General features: G+C 42.1%; 1 protein-coding gene across 1 annotated transcript in view; it reads left to right on the plus strand.

Annotated features, from left to right (window-relative positions):
• atosa (atos homolog A) overlaps positions 1-18,706 on the plus strand; it is a 31,425-nt gene extending 12,719 nt beyond the window's left edge. The window contains exons 2-12 of the mRNA XM_020080143.2: positions 8,129-8,313; positions 9,249-9,445; positions 10,690-10,815; positions 11,083-12,955; positions 13,907-14,032; positions 14,742-14,830; positions 15,584-15,680; positions 16,442-16,600; positions 16,741-16,809; positions 17,169-17,362; positions 17,463-18,706. Coding sequence (XP_019935702.2) covers positions 8,129-8,313; positions 9,249-9,445; positions 10,690-10,815; positions 11,083-12,955; positions 13,907-14,032; positions 14,742-14,830; positions 15,584-15,680; positions 16,442-16,600; positions 16,741-16,809; positions 17,169-17,362; positions 17,463-17,616 — 3,269 coding nt within the window. The 3' untranslated portion in view covers positions 17,617-18,706. The remainder of the gene's footprint in view (positions 1-8,128; positions 8,314-9,248; positions 9,446-10,689; positions 10,816-11,082; positions 12,956-13,906; positions 14,033-14,741; positions 14,831-15,583; positions 15,681-16,441; positions 16,601-16,740; positions 16,810-17,168; positions 17,363-17,462) is intronic.
• The last annotated feature ends 1,163 nt before the right edge of the window (positions 18,707-19,869 follow it).

The raw sequence follows: 19,869 nt of genomic DNA on the forward strand, positions 1-19,869 counted from the left end.
AGCAGCAGCACTCTGTGTCTTTGTTGTGGGACCAAACATTCAGACACACTCAGGACAACACACATGCTCTAACACAAAGGAATCATAGGCTGTATATACACAGCGTACACAAACACACACTAAAATAGAACAACAGGAATATTAATACACTTTGATGTCAAAGTGTGTCTTATTGTCACAAAGACTCATATTGGTTCAGCTCATTGTTACACAAAGACACCGCTCAGTCACTGTGAAGGGAATGTTAAACAACGCTATGTCTCAGTTGCCTTGGCAGCAGTTGTGATTGTAGTTTTCTGTTGTCCACTGGTCCCAGGTCAGGCCGCCAGAAGAGAAATGACTTGAGGCATGTATACTTTTTTTCTTTAAGGTAGCACCTTGTTTTACATTGAGGCTTTACAAAGGCAACGTTATACTTTTGTACACAGCTTCACAGTCTAGGTAATAATGTGTTAAATCTGATTGCAGATTTGTGCTTTAAGAGGAAATGTTGTGAGCAAAGTTAAGAACATTCAACACCCATAAGTGGATGTTTTAGTCAAGCTTGTTTGCTATTATTATGTCAGAATCTCTGCAGTATTAATAGTTTAATATAACGGGGATTGTCAGTCAGCTTTGTTCTAATTGTTGTAAATTACAAATACACAAATTGATGCATGTTTTTTTTTAGAAACAGAAACCTTTTTTTATTTTGAAAGAATCTAGAATATCTTTAACTATTAAAAGTAACCAAACTCCTCCAAATGTTTCTGCTGTATTTGAACATTCATTTATTTGTCCAAATATATAGACATTTTGCCATTTACATGTTGCCTACAATGAACGTTGAATGTTCTCCATCAGCACAATGGATACCACGTAGTCTCTGTGGTCTATTTGTCACAAATCGTGACGGATGGATTTTTTTCTGCCTTGAAGCACCATTATGAGGAACAAAAGCAAGCACAAGCCATGTGATATCATCTGTAGCAGCAAATAAGTTGAGAGAATTTATCAGAACTATATGACCTGATTCCAATTCAGTGTGTGATAATTCAAAAACATCATGTTGATGATGCTACGCTGGCACTGTGAGGCAACAACAATGAACAATGTCCAGATTTACTTGGACTCATTTTTTTATGGATGTCACTTCAGTCCTTTATATTTTGTACAGGAAATCTTGACAATATTTAGAAATATAATATATTTTCCGTAACTTACTTCCTTTCAGTAACATTGCAAACATTACATTGGTCCTGAATAGCTGATGAAATTGTGGCAATCGATTCCTTCAGTGTTGTTGTTTTTAGTAGGAGCCGCCTCTTCAAAATATACAACTGAAAATTAAATCTGGTAAAAACACTGAATAAAGCAGTTTTAATTTATCTGTTTTTCTCTGATGCTCTTTGGTGGACTCAGGAGTTGAGAGGGGTTTTGGGCTATTAGCTTTGATTTTTCCTCGTATAACTCAAGATCCAGATTTCTGATAACAAAATCCTTAATCTGGTTGAAGGTTAAAGCTTTAAGATGACATAAAATGGTAAGAAAGTATTTTCATGTCTAGTTGATTGCCAGTGTTTATGGAAAACTTCAGTTTAGTCTTTCTTGCTGCCCAGCTGATCTCTAAAAACAGTTGGTCAGACTGCAGAACTGGCCATGGAACAGAAAAGAAATCCAGTTCCTTGAGCTGTGGACCCTCAAATCTGCCATAGTCTTGGTATAGCCACATATTGGACATATCTGGAAACCTTCAAAGCCCTCCCAGTGATGATCTTAAGGGATCCCTAAGGGTTAGCTTAGCCTACTAGCTTCGGTGTATAGAAATCAATGGCATATGTGTCAGTATTTAAACGATTCCTTTTTTGTCTGCCGGAACTTATCTCATAATTTTGCAATTATTTAAATCATTCTATAGAGTATAATTTCAGACAGTCACAGCAGTTGCTGCAGGCTGACACCATCACCATAATCATCAAACACTGGATTATGGCAATTTACACTTAGAAATCAGAGAGTGAGAGAGAACAACAGAACATGAGAGCTACCAAGTTGGGTCTATATTTATCTCACTGGGGGCTGCAGTGAGGAGGAGATTCAACATGGAGTTAGTGTAATAATCTCCCATTCTGCCTCTGTATATATTTTAGAAATGCAACTCGTGCATGTACATATGTACAGTTCCTGATAAACGACAATCCATTAACCTCACTCAGAATTGAGTGAGCAGTTTTGTCTGTATAATACAAATATTGCCCCTGAATTTAATGTTGGACAAATTGATGAGAAGCATCTTATATGTTGCATCAGCATTGCTTTTTTCACTTCATTGTTTTGTGTAATGTGACCTTCTTTTCAGTACGAGCACAATAGAAGTGTTGTTAAATTTAGATTTGTTTCATTTCATCTCCCAACCTCCCTACCTACCTCCCTATTTTCACAGTTAAAATGGTGTGATGCCGTCTTAGAGAAATACTGTATTATACTGATGCCTGGTAAAGCATATGTGCCCCATCTGCTGGCATGGAAGTTTGATAATGCTCTTGTATGGTGGTATGAATTTGATCATAGGGTGGTCACATGGCCCAAATGTGTATTGGAACTACATGTATTCTTTGGCCCATCCAAATTTTCATGTCTGCATATCATTCAAGGTCATACCATCACAACATCCCAGTCTTTTTGTAACTATAATTTCATGTATTCTCAGTCTCAGACAGAAGGTGTTACATTGAGTTGTTTCCCATCGACGACATCTAGTGCAGTACGTGATCAGAATGAGGAATTTTCAGGGGGGAACGTTGAACCTTGACTGTTTTTGTTCCATTCAGAAGCAGCTAGATATCACTATGTGTTAAGCTGACACACCTCAGCGAGCTCAGCAGACTGCTGCCACTACTGCACAGAGGCTGCCTGGAAATGCTGTTAACACACAGGCACTCCCAGCAGGCTGGTTATCTAGAGTCTGCAGGTCTGAGAAAAATGAAATCATATTAACTTGAGACCTGGGGGAAAAAAACAAAGACTCCTGAAAGAGCATTTCAAGTCTCAGAAATCTGAAACATTCTCTAGTGTCCTTGCAGGGTTGATGTTCTTTAAGGAATTAGTGCAGTTACATTGACCTTTGTTCTTTTATTTTATTTTTTATTTATCTGGAGAAAATTGACTCTGCCCCACAGGAGCAGTCTGGGCTATAGTGTTGTGCTCAGGAGAACCTCAACAAGGAGCTGTGGACAGTGGAGTTATTCATTTAGTTTCATAACCAGTCTGGGCTTTAAAACTGGAACAAAGAGGTCACATAAGCTTTTTAGCATTCTTTAAACCGTTATTTAATTTTTTTCTCATCTCAGTTAATTTGAATGCTGTATTAGATTTAATACATTAATTATTTTATACAACAAATCAGTGGAACTCAAATTTTCTTGCATATTGGATATGTCTCTGTAAACCTCATCCTTACATCCGTCTCACGGTCTTCCTGTCTTTTCTGTTTACTCTGAATTTGTAGCTTGTTTTTTGAAATGCAGAAAGTATTTGCACCCAAGTGTCTGTAACCAACAATGATGTTTGCTACTGGGGTACATGACGCTGCTTTGACATTGTGAAGGCATCTGTTTTAACCCAAATCACGATCGGTAACTAGAAATAATAAGTCATGATTTGTAACTAAAAATAATAAGTCAACAAAGCCTAAAGACAGTCTTTACCCCGAAGACTCCCTGGTCTACAAGGTAAAAGCATTTGAACTGTGCATTCGCCACAATCTCTTCCCCACGCTGACTTAGTCACTCTTCATACTTGTTTACCTGATGTCCTAAAATCCCTGTGCTAGTAAGTGGTGCTTGATAAGCACATGATGGTGATAGATTTATGAAACACCACTCAACCAGTGGTGCGTCTTAAAAACTGCATTGCAGCATTTTGCACCAACCTGTATGCAGGGTTTCAGTGAAAACACCTTGAAGGTGAAAAACAAGATGCTTGGGTGATCCACTGGCATGTTAATAGCTGAATAGCAGCAAAATCTAACTATTTTCACCTTAGAGCAAATAAATTATCTTGCAATGTATGTGAGAGATAAGCCTCATAGCCAAGTCAGGATTTGTTCAGTATTGTCATTTAACAATTCAAATCTGGCTCGATACATTCGAAAATACTGGGTGAAATATCTGTCAACCACAATCTGTCTCATCAGTGGTGAAAAGCCTTGAAGTGACAAAGTTTTCATTTTTTTATTTTGATCTTCGAGACAGGTCTCACAGGAACCGCAACAACGTACCATTTTTGATCAGAGACATTTTTTCTCCCTGTGGGCATGTGTTGACATGCAGAAAGCTTTATTTTTATCAACAACTCAGCTGATGCAAATTCCACCTAATTCACAATGTTTCAAACATTTGCATGAAATTCACCTGACATGCAGTTAACTGAAGCTGGATGTATATCTCTGTCCTTTACACTACTCAGCTGTTTCTTCCAATATCTGCCTAGACCTTCTGTTTCTCTCTCTCTCTAATTCTCTGTGTGTGTGTAACTCTCAAGACATTGATAAGCAGTAGCCCAGCTTTCGATGAGCTCATCAGTGCAGTGTCCCTACTGAGACGTTGATCCATGAAGGGTTTTTTCTCTTCGGTTATCTGCCCGTGTTTTTGTTTTTTTTGTCCAGTTCACCAACACCGATGCAGAATGTCAGTGCTCTCTGCTTCATTTGAATGAAACATGGGTCATAAACAAATGAAACCGAGAGTGCAGCAATGGCTGAGCAGAGGAGGATGTGAGTGGTCTTTGCCATATGGGTGCTTACACAGCATTCTAATTAGCTGTGGGCGTACGTGTGTGAGTGAGCAGTTTGCTGTAGATAGGGACAGCCCCACAGTGATTGTGTGACTAAAGATTAATGGTTCCGTTTATATGAACATGTTTGTGTCGCTCACTTTGTCTTTCTCACTCATGTCTAACACTACTGCATATAAAATGCAAATATTGAGCCAAGCTACAACACAAACAACATACTCACTAGCCACACAAACCCCCCTTCCTCTCTCACAGGTCTTAGGTAATGATAAATCACACAAGTGTGTGTGTGTCGAACACCCTGTTTGCTGTCAAGGCAGCTGACCCCTCCACTGTTGACCTGGAGGCCTTTTTCCATCCCACATGACTTTACACTGATCTGTTGGCCCGAGGACGTGGAGACAGCTGAGAGGTGCGTGTGCGTTCACATGCAGGCCAAATCAGCTGATCTGTAGGCGGGACTCCAGCTGCACTCAGTGGCAAGTGGTCACAGGTTGTCTTATAATAAGACGCCTGAATCTAAATCCAACCTGTTACTTAATTCACATCACACATTATCAGGAGATGGAGGAGACGTCACACACTCACGGAAAAAGAGAAAGATCACTGTTCTGCGATGTGTCATGTAGTTTGGTTTGGGACTACGAAACCTGATTTCGTTTTCCTGATCAAAATGTTTCCTGTTTGCCTTGGTACCATCTAAATGAATGCAAGGGGGCCAGTGGAGAAGAGTAAACACACAAAAAAACAGCTAATTGATGAGAGGGAAATGCACATTAATTTAAAAGTACAAATTTGAATTGATGAGACAGATTTCCCATTTCAGTGAGGTTGAGGGGCGGGAATGACGATGTGGGAAGAGGAGGAGAAAGTCTTGAATCCTGCTTATAATTCCTAATGACTGGTAAACAATGTAGATATTGTTTGTACCGAAGGCAGGATTACAGAGAGATGTGATGTGTATCTAAGGACTTAATCGTCCTGCATTAGGCTTGGTATTCATGTGTGGTTTTTTTCACGTGTGATTTTAATGGCGTTCGTAAGCATATGTGTTCATGTTGGCTTTCCTAGAGAGCTGCAATCTGAAACCTACTGAGCACACGATTGGGTGTATGTGCGTTTGTGCTTCACAGGAATGTTGTATTCAGGCATTACGCTCTAAAGAATGACAGCTCTCATCTGTGTGCGTACACAGGGTGGGCCCCTTCAAAGCCTTCAGAATGAGTCCTTTGTCCTTCATTGCACGTGTGGGTGTGTGTTTGTGTATGAGGAGTTGTGTGTATTATTCGTATGTTCAATTGGGTTTGTGTGGTAAAGTGATGGTGACTTTGTTTATCACTCTGTCTGTGTTTGTTGGTATTCATGAGTGTTTTTGTCATGTGTTTTTAAGTGTGCTTATGAACTTATGTGTTCATGGGTTTGTTTTTCCTAGAAAGCAGCAATCTGACACCCCCTGTGCACACATGATTTGGGGCTCTCTGTGTGTGCAGGGGTCATGGGGGGCCCACCATTTCTCAGCGGTTGTTTTCCTCTGCTCCATTAATCACTCTTAAATCCCCCCACTTTATCTGTCCATGCTTCCTTCTCCTTTTGCTCCTCTCCTGCTTCACAGAGCAAAGCTTTAGCGCAGAACCCCTCACAGCACTGTCCTTCTCTATAGCACAGACCCAGGTTCATACCTTAACCCTAGCCCACTACATTCAAGCCAACCATGATGTAAAGTCACGGTTGATAAACCATGGGACCTTGAATCTTGATCTTGGTCGTATTTTACTCCTTCTCTCCTTCCACCTTCTATCTCTCACTGCCTTGCACTTGGTCTCTTTCTCCCTTTTGTTGGAACCTTTCCAATCGGAGCCCATAAAGAAAAAGGAGATTGTCCCTGAATATAGCCTCACTCTCCATCTCTTTCAGCCTGCACTTATTCAGCCTACAGCTGGCTAACAGTCCCCCCCACCTTCCACCCCTCCCTCCCCGGTCATGTTTTGTGTTGGAGTGCGCCTCTCTCCACGTGCAGCAGCATCTCAAAGGCATGTGGGAGGAGTTCCCTGGGAGGAATGTGCGTGACTGGCTGGCTGGCTGCAATACGTACACAGACACACACATACACAGCAACAGCTTGCAGCTCACACTTCTGCAGAGCCAGCTGAGAGGGACTCTGTTCTCGCCAGCCCCACTCTGGCGGAGGGGGGAGGAAGTGGTGTGTGTGTGTGTGTGTGTGTGTGTGTGTGTGTGTGTGTGTGTGTGTGTGTGTGTGTGTGTGTGTGTGTGTGTGTGTGTGTGTGTGTGTGTGTGTGTGTGTGTGTGTGTGTGTGTGTGTGTGTGTGTGTGTGTGTGTGTGTGTGTGTGTGTGTGTGTCAGCTCCTGTACCTCTGTCCTAATGGGGACCTGACCCCCTGAAAAATTAGCAAAACATTTTTTTTTTAAATACTGGTGACTCAATATTTGTTTGTCTCCAATTAAATGAAGATTGTCGAGGAGGCTGCTTTTTCTTGGATGTCCATTTGTTTGCTTGTGAGTCGTGAAGAAAGAAAAGCTGCGATTCTCGGCGCTGCTGTGTATCAGCTGCCTCCTGCGGGATTCTGGGAGCGTTCTCTGGAGGAGTACAGGAACTAGAGAGCCAAGACAAGCTCTTCAACCGTCTGCTAAAAATACCCCACTTCAAATCTTTAGCGTCAATTCTAACACAAACCAAGCAAGGTTTTGTTAACATTGTCATGGCAGGATCCAAATCCACACTTAACCTAAAACAACGTTGTTACCCCTTGTAAAAAATAAACAATATAATTCAGCTATTGAGAATAAGAGTGCATGAACAGTTCCACTTCTGTAGTTTTTCCACTGTTCATCTTAACAGCTTCTATTTGCCTTTTCTTCAACAGTGAAAGGTTGATTCAGCCTTACTCTGTCCTGCCTTTCCTGTCCAACCCCACCCTAACAAAATTCGGGTGGAGCAGCTTATTATTTTTGCTCTGTGTTGTCCTGGTGTTCATTTCAATCTGTAAATGTTTTGTCTGTGAGTGAATGAATGATGTATGGGGCTTCAGCTCTAAACTCAGCTGACGTGGAAGATGAAAATATATTCCTTTGAAGCAGCCTCTTGTGTCATCTGCTGCCGTCCTCACCACCCCTTCTCTGAACAAGCTTTTCTATAGCCGGAGCTGAACAGCCACATCCACAGAAATATAAACACTTTCTTGTGATGATCATGGCATTGCAGGTGTCTGTCTGAAGTACTTCTGTTCAGGAGAATAAAATTAGTAGTTTAGTACTTTTCTTCCACTTGGTTCCTTGTTTTCTGTGTAGGCGCGAAGTGAAACAACACGCTGACCTTCTGCCTCTCTGCCTCTTCTAGATGCAACGGAGGAGTTTTTTGAGTATGATGCGGAGGAGTTCCTGGTGTTCCTGACCCTGCTCATCACCGAGGGAAGGACACCAGAGTATTCCGTGAAGGGCAGGACCGAGGGGCTGCACTGTCCGCCAGCCCAGTCGGCCATGCCGCCCCTTCACAAGCACGAATGCAGTGACAAACTGCCTCAGGTAGCACACGTGAACACACATCTGTGTACACAGTCTTTTTTCTTTGTTGTTAGTGTACACACAGGCCAGTCTCTTCTCATTTTACTAGAGGTTGTTGCGGTTTCATTCATGTCGTGAGCGTACGGCCCACTTGTCAAACAGAATGCAGATTTGATTCTGTATTCTGTATAATGTGATAAGATGAGAAAGACATAATTTTCCTTAAACAAATTGGTCTTGGACATATACTCGTTTACATACATACTGGCTGTCACTTATACACACACAGCACACATTCTATAATTGTAAATCACATTGCAGTAGGTAGCCTCAGCAGCCGGAGTGTACAGTCAGAAGCATTTAGCAGTGTTACAGAGTTTTGCCTCTTTCTGACTCATTTGCTTTGACTGATGGGGACAAAGGATTTTTGGGATGTGTTTTTAATAATTATATATACAGCTGGAACCCAGTGACTAAATGTATTAGAAACTGTTTAAGGCAGCACAGTCCAGCAAAGCCACAAACCACAGCCTCAGAAGTGACCATAAAGTTGAATAAATGTCGCATTGAAAAATCTATTACAAAACTGGACATCATAAACTGTGAATTATCGGACTGTTGCTAAAATATTATGTTATGTTTTAATACGTTGTAGTGATTAAAATGTTACCATTAAACTTAAGTAGAATTCACAAGTGTTAGTATTAGCATTTCAAAATGTACTTCATTTTTTATCATTACAACAGTGTCCAATTATTGCACTTCAAATATTTTTTTTTGCATTAATGAAAATATGGTGGAAGGCTGACAAAATAAATTCAGGGACCCTTCAGCTCTAAGTGACGCTCCTTGGAGTCCCATCTGCTTTGGCCCTAAATGTTTAAGGTCACTGTGTTGACATTCGTTAACGAACACTAACCCTCCACCTTTGTCTGTGGTTGCGTGTGTGTGACCAGTGTCGGCAGGCGAGGCGAACCCGCTCAGAGGTGATCCTGCTATGGAAGAACAGCATCCCCATAATGATCGAGGTCATGCTCCTGCCAGACTGTTGCTATGGCGACGAGTGCCCCCCGAGTGACCCCATCAGTGACCCAGTCATCAAACAGGATGCTCTGCTGCTGGAGAGATGGACCCTGCAGCCAGTTCCAAGACAGTAAGCCTTGATCCACACAAATACCTTTTTAATTTTAAAGTGCATCCCTTTAACTCGCATGTACTCCCGGCATCAACAGGTTCTGGCCCAAGTTTTAGTTTGAAATAGGGGCTGCATTTTCGTCTGGAAGTGTCAATACGGAAACCTCAAACTGCTGACCTTGTTGTATTTGCTAGCACATCTTCAATTTAGTCAAACTCTGCATGTTATAATGCTACTGTGGGCCCAGTGTACATGAATTATCACGTGATATGTTTTCTGGCTTGTTAGTATAGAGAGACTAGATCATTGTCATTTTAACAGTCTTTTAGTATGTAGCCTAAAGCACATACACACACACAAACTGTACTGTACTGACTATTCTGAACATGATGTTTCACAGCTTTACTCATACAGAAGAGACTGTGCTCACCAACGTTTTTTTTTAAATACGCAGTTTGAAATAATTACAGTATTATAAAGTTTACGTTTTAGGCTGCCTTCTCCAGTCAACCATCCCCAAGTTTTTACAACAGCCTTCACATACCTGGGACATTTTTACACTTCAGCACTCTTATTCCCAACTTGTTTGTGTTGTTTAACATGGTTCAAGAAACTTTTTTTGCCATTTGTACAGATGAAGACAACATGCACATTGGAATTATTGCATGGTTTGCTCAATCCATAGTAGTACCATAACTACTTGCAAAAAAATGTCAAGAGGTGGGAGGTAATAAGTATTTAAACAGAAGAAGAAACGCATACAACATTAAACACATTAAACATTTTTTAAATAAATTGTAGTATGTTAGTCAGCACATGCACCAGCCTGTGCAGGTTTCACCAGCAGGTCTATTCCACAGTAAACTAGCTGTATTCAAAGAAAATACATGTAGCCAAGAGTATATAAGTATATAAACCTCCACAGGAGGTGTAAAATCCATCTTTGTGTGTTTAATACATTCAAAATTCATTGAAGATTTTAAAGTTTTTCTAAGATATGTAAAATTATATTGTAGAAAATGTAATCTTCCACAAGATCCAGAGATGTGCTAAAGTGAAGACTTTCAAAGCTAAATAAAACTGATGAAAAAAGACAAGAAAATTGGTTAGCCTGACAGATTGGCCCACTTTCCTACTCGCATGTGTTGGAACAGGGAACACTGTGTCTGACAAAAACACACACTCTTATTACCACTGAACTGTTTTTCTCATTAACCTGACATACTGGCACATTTCCATCTCTTTTAACTTTATTTTCACAGAAGCGGCGACCGCTTCATTGAGGAGAAGACCCTGCTGTTGGCCGTCCGCTCCTATGTCTTCTTCTCCCAGCTCAGTGCCTGGCTTAGTGCCTCCCATGGCATTGTCCCCAGGAACATCCTGTACAGGTCAGATATAACACTCACACTCATGACACTGGTGGTCTGAAGGTTTTCCACTCAGTCTGTTGGAGCAGATTATTAAACCGACAGGAAATTGTAGCCATGTTATTTTCTAGTTTACAGAAAGGTGTAAATCTGCGTGCAGTGTGATGTTTTGAAAGCTGAATTACGGGAAGTGAAACAGAATCTCTGGAGGCTCTGATAATACTGAGATATTTAAAGATGTAAGAGTTAACAATGGCCTGTTTATTCAACTCCTTTCTGTTTAAACAGGATCAGTGCTGCTGATGAGGAGCTGGTGTGGCAGTTCTCCCAGCCACCTTCAGAGCACATTTTCCCCGTCCCCAATGTGTCCCAGAGCGTTGCACTGCAGGTTCGTGTGCAGTCGCTGCCCCGGCAACCCACCTACCCCACCCTAGCCTGCAGCATCCACACCGGTCTGCCTCCCCTTTACAGCAAAACCCCCAGCCTCAGCCCGAATCTCAACAGCCTTGGTGGCCTGCCCACCCTCAAGAAGAGCCAGGACCACAGCAAAGAAAACCTCCTTCACAGCCCTAACACGTTCAGCAAAAGCTCTGGTCTTCTTGTCAATGGATTACCCATTCCTAATCTTCCTATCAACAACATCCCCATTAACAGCCTTCCTCACACTGCTTTGCCGCCTCCTTACAGCCAGAAGAACAAGGAGCCTGGCGAAAACCACGTGTATCAGAACGGAGAGCTTCCGCAGGCCAGCATCCCCCAACGTCAGGGCTCGCCACTGTTCCACAGATCCTCCCACTCTCCAACCCCTCCCCGCTCCCACTCCCCGTCTCCACTTCCCACAAGTAAAGCAGGAAAGTGGCTGTACTCGGCCCTCAATGGCTCATCGGACTCCACACAAGTAGAGGACTATGGGTCTGGTACCAACAACAGTGAGAGGTCAAAGGGGACCCTCCCTGACCCACTGAGAGCTTTTAAGAGTTTTTCCATGGCGGAGCCACCTCGCTGCCCCTCCCCAAGGCCCGCTGCAACTGAAACAAATCCCCTGATTGGCTCCCTGCTGCAGGAGAGACAGGAAGTTATTGCCCGCATTGCACAGAGGCTCAACTTCTGCGACCCTACAGCTCCGCCGCTCCCTCCTGGCCTTTTTGCTTCTGACAACCCTCCAAAAGCCATGTGGGGTAGTAACCATGACGACACAACTGCCAGTAAGACCAAAGAGCCTGAGGTACCGCCATATGAATCTGTAGGACGTGTGTGGCCCAGCCCCTTTAACACACCCGTGACTGACACTTCTTTCAGCAAACGAGAGAGCACCTCCCCCAAACCTGCAGCATGCAGGAAGCTGAAAATGACTGAGACAAGAGACAGAGAGGAGGAGAGAAATGGAGAGAGGGAGAGAGACAAGGAGAAAGAGAGAGACAAGGAGAAGGAGAGAGACGGGCAGAGGGAGAGGGACAGTTCCCTCATCGCCCAGGCAGTACAAGACATCACCAGACTCATCCAGGAGAGACTGTCTGTCCCCTCTCTGTCCCCCAGGCACAGCAGGAGCAACAGCCCTCTGCACCATACGCACACAACAACAGTCACACACACAGTCCGCACATACTCGCACATCCCACACATCCCACAAGCCTCACACACTGCCACCAACGGCTACACCAACGGCCACATACCCAGCCACGAACCTCACAGGGGCAGCACGCACACCGCTGCCACACATGCACCCATTTGCACAGACAAGCCCCAGGTTGATCTGGGGGCCGAATGCCATTCTCCCCGGGCCCAAAATGGTGCTCACTTTACACTTGAAGAACCCTCATTGAAAGGCCAGTCCCATACCCAGGCCGGTCAGCGTTTACAAACTCCCCCACAGGACAAGCTCAGAGTCAGGACACCCAGCAGCCATGAAACCCCCCCTGCCTCCCACGTCCTCGAGAATAGCCCAAGGAATACCCAGTTTTTCAGTTGGACTTGTAATGATTCAAGCGAAGCCACGAACTGTAACATAAACCACAACCACAGCAAGCCTCAGTCCCAGATGCAGATGCAGAACTGTGTAAAAGCTCAGGCATCTGCCCTCCAGGATGAGAACCAGGCACCCACAGAGTCTGGATGCTCCCGCGCCTCCAGACCTGACATGACTCCCCCTACAACTGTACTGGTAAGGGAGTCTTATCTTATTGGGTATTGATTGTCCATATACGTATTAATCACCCATTTACTAATCTACAATTGGTCCATTTATCACACCCTGCCCCAGTTTAAACAAGGCTTGGTTTCACTGGATTGCAGTTGAGTGGTATTCTAAAATCGTGCTGTATATAATTTTGGCAAATATTATGCAAATGAAACTTTCAAATAAAACAACATAAAACTGTAAAATTTAGTCAAAAAGGCTCTTTGCAGATAATATTTTTTATTTTCTTATTCATATAAGTTTACGCTCTTGTCGAGAGTTAGATGAAATGTTGATGATGCACTCATGTTTGTACAGTATGTTTAACTATGTAGCTAGAGCCAGCAACTGGTCAGTCTCACAGACCATCGACTATTATCTGATGACAAATATCCTCTGGGATCAATAAACAGTATTTTGGGGCTTCTGATATCTGGGCCAAGACTCATTTTCATTCATCCTACATATTTTCTTGTATCACACAAGACAAACAGTGATATTTTTGTGGGGGGGGTCTTAAGTCTAGACAACATTTTGAATAGTATATAATAACAAGTATAAAAAAATAACAATCTACCTATTGGCACCTCTAAAGGCATGGCAAAATGGCTCAGCGGCGCCCCTTGAAACATAGCAATTCTGTCTGGTTTAACCAATCTTTCAGAAATTCGGTACACACGTGTATCATGACTGGACAGAAAAAAAAATCCTGCCACCAATTTGATTATTGCAACAGGAAGTCTTGATGGCATGGACCGTATGCGTGATTAGTGGGCGTGGTCAAGCGCCTGTTTAAAGAGTTTTACTGGGAGTAAGTGGGACTGAAGCGGTAATTTAAAAATGGCATATGATCTACCAGACTATGGTTTAATAAATAGAGATGATTACAGTGTACTTGTACCTTGGTAATAATCTATCTCCATCTCTGCGCTCCAGCGCGCTCACAGCCCCTCCCCTCTGCGTCCCTGCAACAGCTGGAAGAAACAGAATCGCCACTCGTTAGACGCCACGGCAACCAAGGCCTTCCACCCCTGCACCGGGCTGCCGTTACTCTCAAGCCCTGTAAGACACACACACACACACGGATAGCAAATCTTTCTTTGCACATGACACTTTCATGCACAGTTTTACAGGCACATACACACACACACACACACACACACACACACACACTGGTTTAGCTGTGAGTAGTAGTTGTGTTTGTCAACACCACTCTTACTACCCTATACTGTATTCCATCTGAAGCATTACGCTCTCTCCTTTTATTAGTTTAGAAGTGGGCCTGTGAATGTTTGTCATAAAAGGCCTGAAATATCTGGCAGCGACTTTTATTGCTGCTGGGATACAAAGACGTGAGATGAGACTAATGTACACACACACACACACACACACACACACACACACACACACACACACACACACACACACTCACACACACACACTCTCAGGGTTTTGAGGCATGTGAGTCATTTGTGCCTCATCAGACACACAGAGTTGTTACGCTGACTTTGTCTGTGATCATGTCAGTTTCCTGTCCAGTCACTTCCACATATAAACAATAAAGTGTTCTCACACACACTCGTGAACTCTTGGTCTCACACAGTCTCACTAAAACACATAGACAACAAGATATACATGGAGTCAAACATCAATGCTTTGAATTAAATGGAGATTTGAAAATTTGACTTGAAAGTCACAGGCACAAAAAAACTTAAACTTGGCACCTAACACTGCTTCTCTTGGTTTTGATGTATGTGTGTGTCTGCTGCAGGTTCCACAGAGGAAAACTCAAACAGGCTACTTTGATCTGGACACCTCTCTGGCTGGGTGTAAGGGTTTGCCATGGACCTCTGGGAAAAGGTAAACACTGTTACTGCAGCTCAGTTTGTCCACTGTATGTCAGAGATGTTTCACAGGCTTAACGAAGTTTCAGTTAATGGATAGATTTATTTTATTTACCTCCCACATCACATGATAACCAGAGGACCATCAAGTTAATCATACTGTTTACTTGCTTTTCTCACTTTTATGTGTATCTGGAAGCAAAGAAAACAATTTGTTTGTGTTTAAAGATAAATTATTCGGTAGTTTTTCTTATTTAACTTACAGTATTATGAAATATCTACAGTAGAGATGGTGTGTGTGCGTGCGTGTTGAGAGATCAGACAATAGGAGTGCTGTTCTCAGTGCTAAGGTTAAGTCCTGATCTGCTGATGATTCCTGTCACGCTGCCACCTGCTGAACCTCTGCTGTACTGTGACTGAATCTAGAATCTTGCATTCAGCTCAAAATGGCAGACTGAACTGACTTTATATACACAAAGCTTCACGGTGCTACCTACACACAGCAGATGTGGGTGGCAGCTCAGTGCTACTTTTGATAAAGCAGATGTTTCAAGAGTTTGTTGTTCATTGTTGAAAGCTTAATTCAGCCGATGACAATTTTTGTTTTTTAAAGGTTTGTTTGATCATAAAATACTGTAAGTGTCTAAAGATGTGTGTTTGTGACCAACAAACATAAATTAAATTTTCATGCCTTATCCTTCACCGAATTAGATTAATAAGAGTCCCACTTTGAAAACAAGTCGATCAAGTGTGTGTTTTCTCCCTTCAGGGTGTGTCTGAAGAGAGAGGGGGACACGGATGAGTCACAGGACCTGTTCAGTGCCAGTGCTCCACCTGCCAGTCTCAGTCTGCTGGGAAACTTTGAGGTATTATCCATAAACACACTCAGACTCCTGTCTTTTTCCATAACAGCTCACTTTTAGTCAAATTCAACAGGATGGTCACAAAGGAGATCATTTTGGCTGCTGCGCTTCTTTGGTCTGGCATCGCCACGCCAATTTGCATTTACAAATGAATGTGGAACCTCTAATTTCATTTAACTATTCCAAGGGGCTTTATGAAATGTCATACCCCAGGGTTTCTGGACACGATTGGATAGACCTGCAACCAATTAGAGCAACGACAGCAGAGTGACAGAAAAATGTAAACAGACAGCGATGATGCAGCATATTTCTGAAGTGTTGTTAAGAATGTCGCTGTTTTTATATTTAGAATTTGTTACATACGGTTTGTTAATACAGATGTAAGAGTGGATTCACCAGACCTGTCCACATCAACAACAAACCTCTCCTCTGTCAGTCATCCAGTCTCATTGTACCTTTTGTATGCTTCTGTATTACCCAGTTACTTTGCTCACTTCATGAACAATTGAGTTTCTATTAGGGCTGCATGATATTTAGAAGATTTATCCTCATTGCAATATCATTATGTGCGATAGACGTATCTCGAAAGACAGCTCAAACTGTGATAAATGGTGTTCCGTGTGCTGCGCAGTCACACTGCATGTCAATTGACTCGGACATTTGTGATCTCACATATAGCGCCTCTGATTATTTCAGGAAAATGTCTGGACTTCAGTGTGTTTGAAAGCAGCTTTAATGTGTCAAATTTAACTCTGCTTCTCCAGGAGTGTGTGCTGAACTACCGCCTGGAGCCTTTAGGGACAGTGGAGGGTTTCACAGCAGAGGTCGGAGCCAGCGGGTCCTTCTGCCCCAGTCACCTGACCTTACCTGTGGACGTGTCATTCTACAGTGTCTCTGATGACAACGCTCCTTCACCATACATGGTGAGATGACTTTTTCCAGTCAATCAATGCTGTAGTCTTATTATTTCCCCTTGCATGACTCATGACTGAAAGCTGTATCTGCTGTGTTTACTACTTTTGTTAGTGTGTTTGTGACATGATGTTTTTGTTTTTTCTCACAGGGTGTGATAAACCTGGAGTCCCTGGGAAAACGGGGCTACCGTGTACCTCCATCAGGAACCATTCAAGTGGTGAGGAAACAAATGTAGAGATAGAATTAAGTATTTGTGTCAGTGTGGACAAATGGCTGAGAACAAAGACCAGATTACACCAGTGATAATAAGAAAGGGAGACCTCTAGTGGCTGTAGAGGAAGATTTCTAATATTGTAAACTGATTGAAGGGCATGTTTTTATTCATTTGTGGGCATTATATTTATGAATTTGTATTTTCCCCTCATTGATTTAAACTAAATTATAAGGATGATATGAACAGCATGAACAATTTTCACTGCATGTGAGGTTGTTGTTCTGTCTGTGTAGTTATTTAAATCTGATAAGGTGTTACAAACCTGTTAAAATCCTGCTGTGCTCTCTGCTTACGCCCCTCAGACCTTATTCAACCCTAACAAGACAGTGGTAAAGATGTTTGTTGTGATGTACGACCTACGAGCCATGCCAGCTGGACACCAGACCTTCTTACGCCAGAGGACCTTCTCTGTCCCCGTCCGCCGTGACCCAAACAATCAGACCAGCAGGAAGCCCCTGGGCCAGGGACGCACCTTGCGCTACCTCGTTCATCTGAGGTGAGATATCGGTCATCTCGTCTCTATCCAGCAGCAGTGAGGATTCTCCTCCCTTACTCATCTTCCCTGTTTTTTTACCCTCAACTTCCATCTCAAACAGGTTCCAGAGCTCTAAGTCTGGGAAGATCTACCTCCATAGGGACATCCGTCTGCTGTTTTCCAGGAAGTCCATGGAGGTCGACAGCGGTGCTGCCTACGAGCTTCAATCCTTCACAGAGTTGCCCATCGACCCACCGTTCTCTCCCCGCTGCTGAGGCCTGTCTCCCTCCCTCCCTCCTCCACCGAAGCTTCAATCACACCTCGATGCCAGCGTTACTCTTACTCTGCCTGTGGCTTGTATATAAAAAAAAACAAACAAAAGAGGACAGCAAGCCAAGACTTTCCTATTCTGTGTCCAAAATCTTAAATTCCATCCCCTCTGTCACCCAGAACTGTCAATGGGAGGCTCTGAGCCTGGGAAACTGGTCAGAAATGAAACCTTGCACCATGTTGGATCAGAGAAGTTTGGTCAAAGGTTTTAGTTGTATGGTTTTGTTCTCCTGGTTCAGAAGGCCTCAGATTTGATAGCTAATTCTTTTTCTTGCTGTTGTGTGCATCCCCTCCACCATCTGTCAAGAGAGTGGAGACCAGTGATTGTCTACAGAAGCAGTTCGACTTTAATTTTCCCAAGAATTCAGGCTTCTTTCCTCCTGTTTACTCAAATCAAAATGTGACTTTTACTTGACACAGTGAATAAATGTTGAACATTTATTTTCTTCATGAATGCAATACAAGGCCTTTTTTAAAGGTAAAAGAGTTTAAATCCTTGAAGATTAGCTGGATTGAAGTGAAGGTGAACCCGGCTTTGACCCTGTGATTCTGAGTTAGGAGCTGGCGGAGTGCATATGGAGGCGCGTGCACCCTGCTGCAACACCATCCCCTCGTCCAAAAGAAACACGCATATCATGGACCACTAAAGAATTCGAACATGCAATCAAGCTCCATTCAAACGTAAGCTTCACAGCAAAACATCAGAAGTGCACTGTGGATTTCTTTTCTCATTATAACTGGAAATGAAACAGAAAATAGTAATATTCTAATACTTTTGTACTGTTACAGAACCACTTTATCGGAAGTGTTGCAATAGTAAAAAAGTAACCTTAGTTTAGTGTTTACACATTCACTTTCAGTTTACATATCATCAGTTTTATTTAATATTTAAATTAATATTTCAGTTACTACTTGTGACGTCTGTCATGCTAAGATGTAGTGCAAACTGTATATCATAGTATGTATTTTTGACATTAATATTCAAATCTGAAAAAAAATATATCTATATATCTTCTAAAGCAAACTTGAAATCTGCTCTGTCTCTGTGTTTTTTAATTTTCTATCATGCTTCTCATTCTGCCACTCAGTCTCCACACGGTCACACAGTGGCATCCAATTGTCACATCTAATAATCTGCTCTGATTTAAAGCTGCACAGAAAAGTGCAAATGAGGAATCAAGGCAATGTCATGTTCACGACTCCTCTCAGAGGAGGAACAACAGGAGGGTGTGACAGCTGGTTTCCTGCTGAATCCAGCACTGACCATCAGGCCCTGATTATAAAGTGGTCCTGCAAAACACTGTAAATACATTCATTTCAGGTCATGACAGACATTCAGACACGTGTAGTACAGTCAGATACATCATAAAGGATTACATGTCTATTATAAAGAATGTTGAAAGACGTTTGAACACTTTAAAGGGAAATAGAGAATAAGTGAATGGGGTCAAAGCTATTTTTATCTACAGTGGCATACCATGACCTAACAATCCCCTTAAATTCCATGAAACTGCACTGAATTCCAAGCACTCATAGATTCATGTCCCCTAAATGTGCCTGATTTATTTATTTATTTCATCAAGATCCAGGATTTAAAAGGAAAGAATGTTCTCAGTGCGCTTCCTGATCGGGATTCACATCAGAATTTAATTTAGTGTTTCCTGTCTAATCCACGTCCTTTCACCAACTTTAGTGGAAATCTGTTCTGTTATTTGTGTAATCTTGATTCCAAACAAACACATCAACCAACGAACAAATGGACAAGGGCGAAAACTGAAATGCTGGAAAATAGTGTTAGTGTCCTGACAATGGTTTTAATCTTCATTGTGGCACCAGTCACAATTGTTTGATCCATGTTGTGAATATTTCAGCTGTGATAAAACTTAGAAAATCAAACTGGACAAAAAATTCAAGGAATAGAAATAAAATACAGTTTCACCATTTAAAGTTCTTCTATGATGTAAACAGGGACAATCTAAAGAGTGTAATCATGATCAATATATACAGACCAAAACAATAACAATAAATAGAAATATGCATATTTTAATACAAATAATCCTTAGAAGAATATGTAATAATAAATTATATACAATAATACAGTATACGTCTGAAGATAAGTTGGTAAATATGTTGATAAATGCAGTGAATGTGCTGACATTTTCACATTATTTACACCAACACTGAAGAAACCCATGAGA

This window comes from Paralichthys olivaceus, chromosome 1, assembly GCF_024713975.1.
Source record: "Paralichthys olivaceus isolate ysfri-2021 chromosome 1, ASM2471397v2, whole genome shotgun sequence".
NCBI lineage: Eukaryota > Metazoa > Chordata > Actinopteri > Pleuronectiformes > Paralichthyidae > Paralichthys > Paralichthys olivaceus.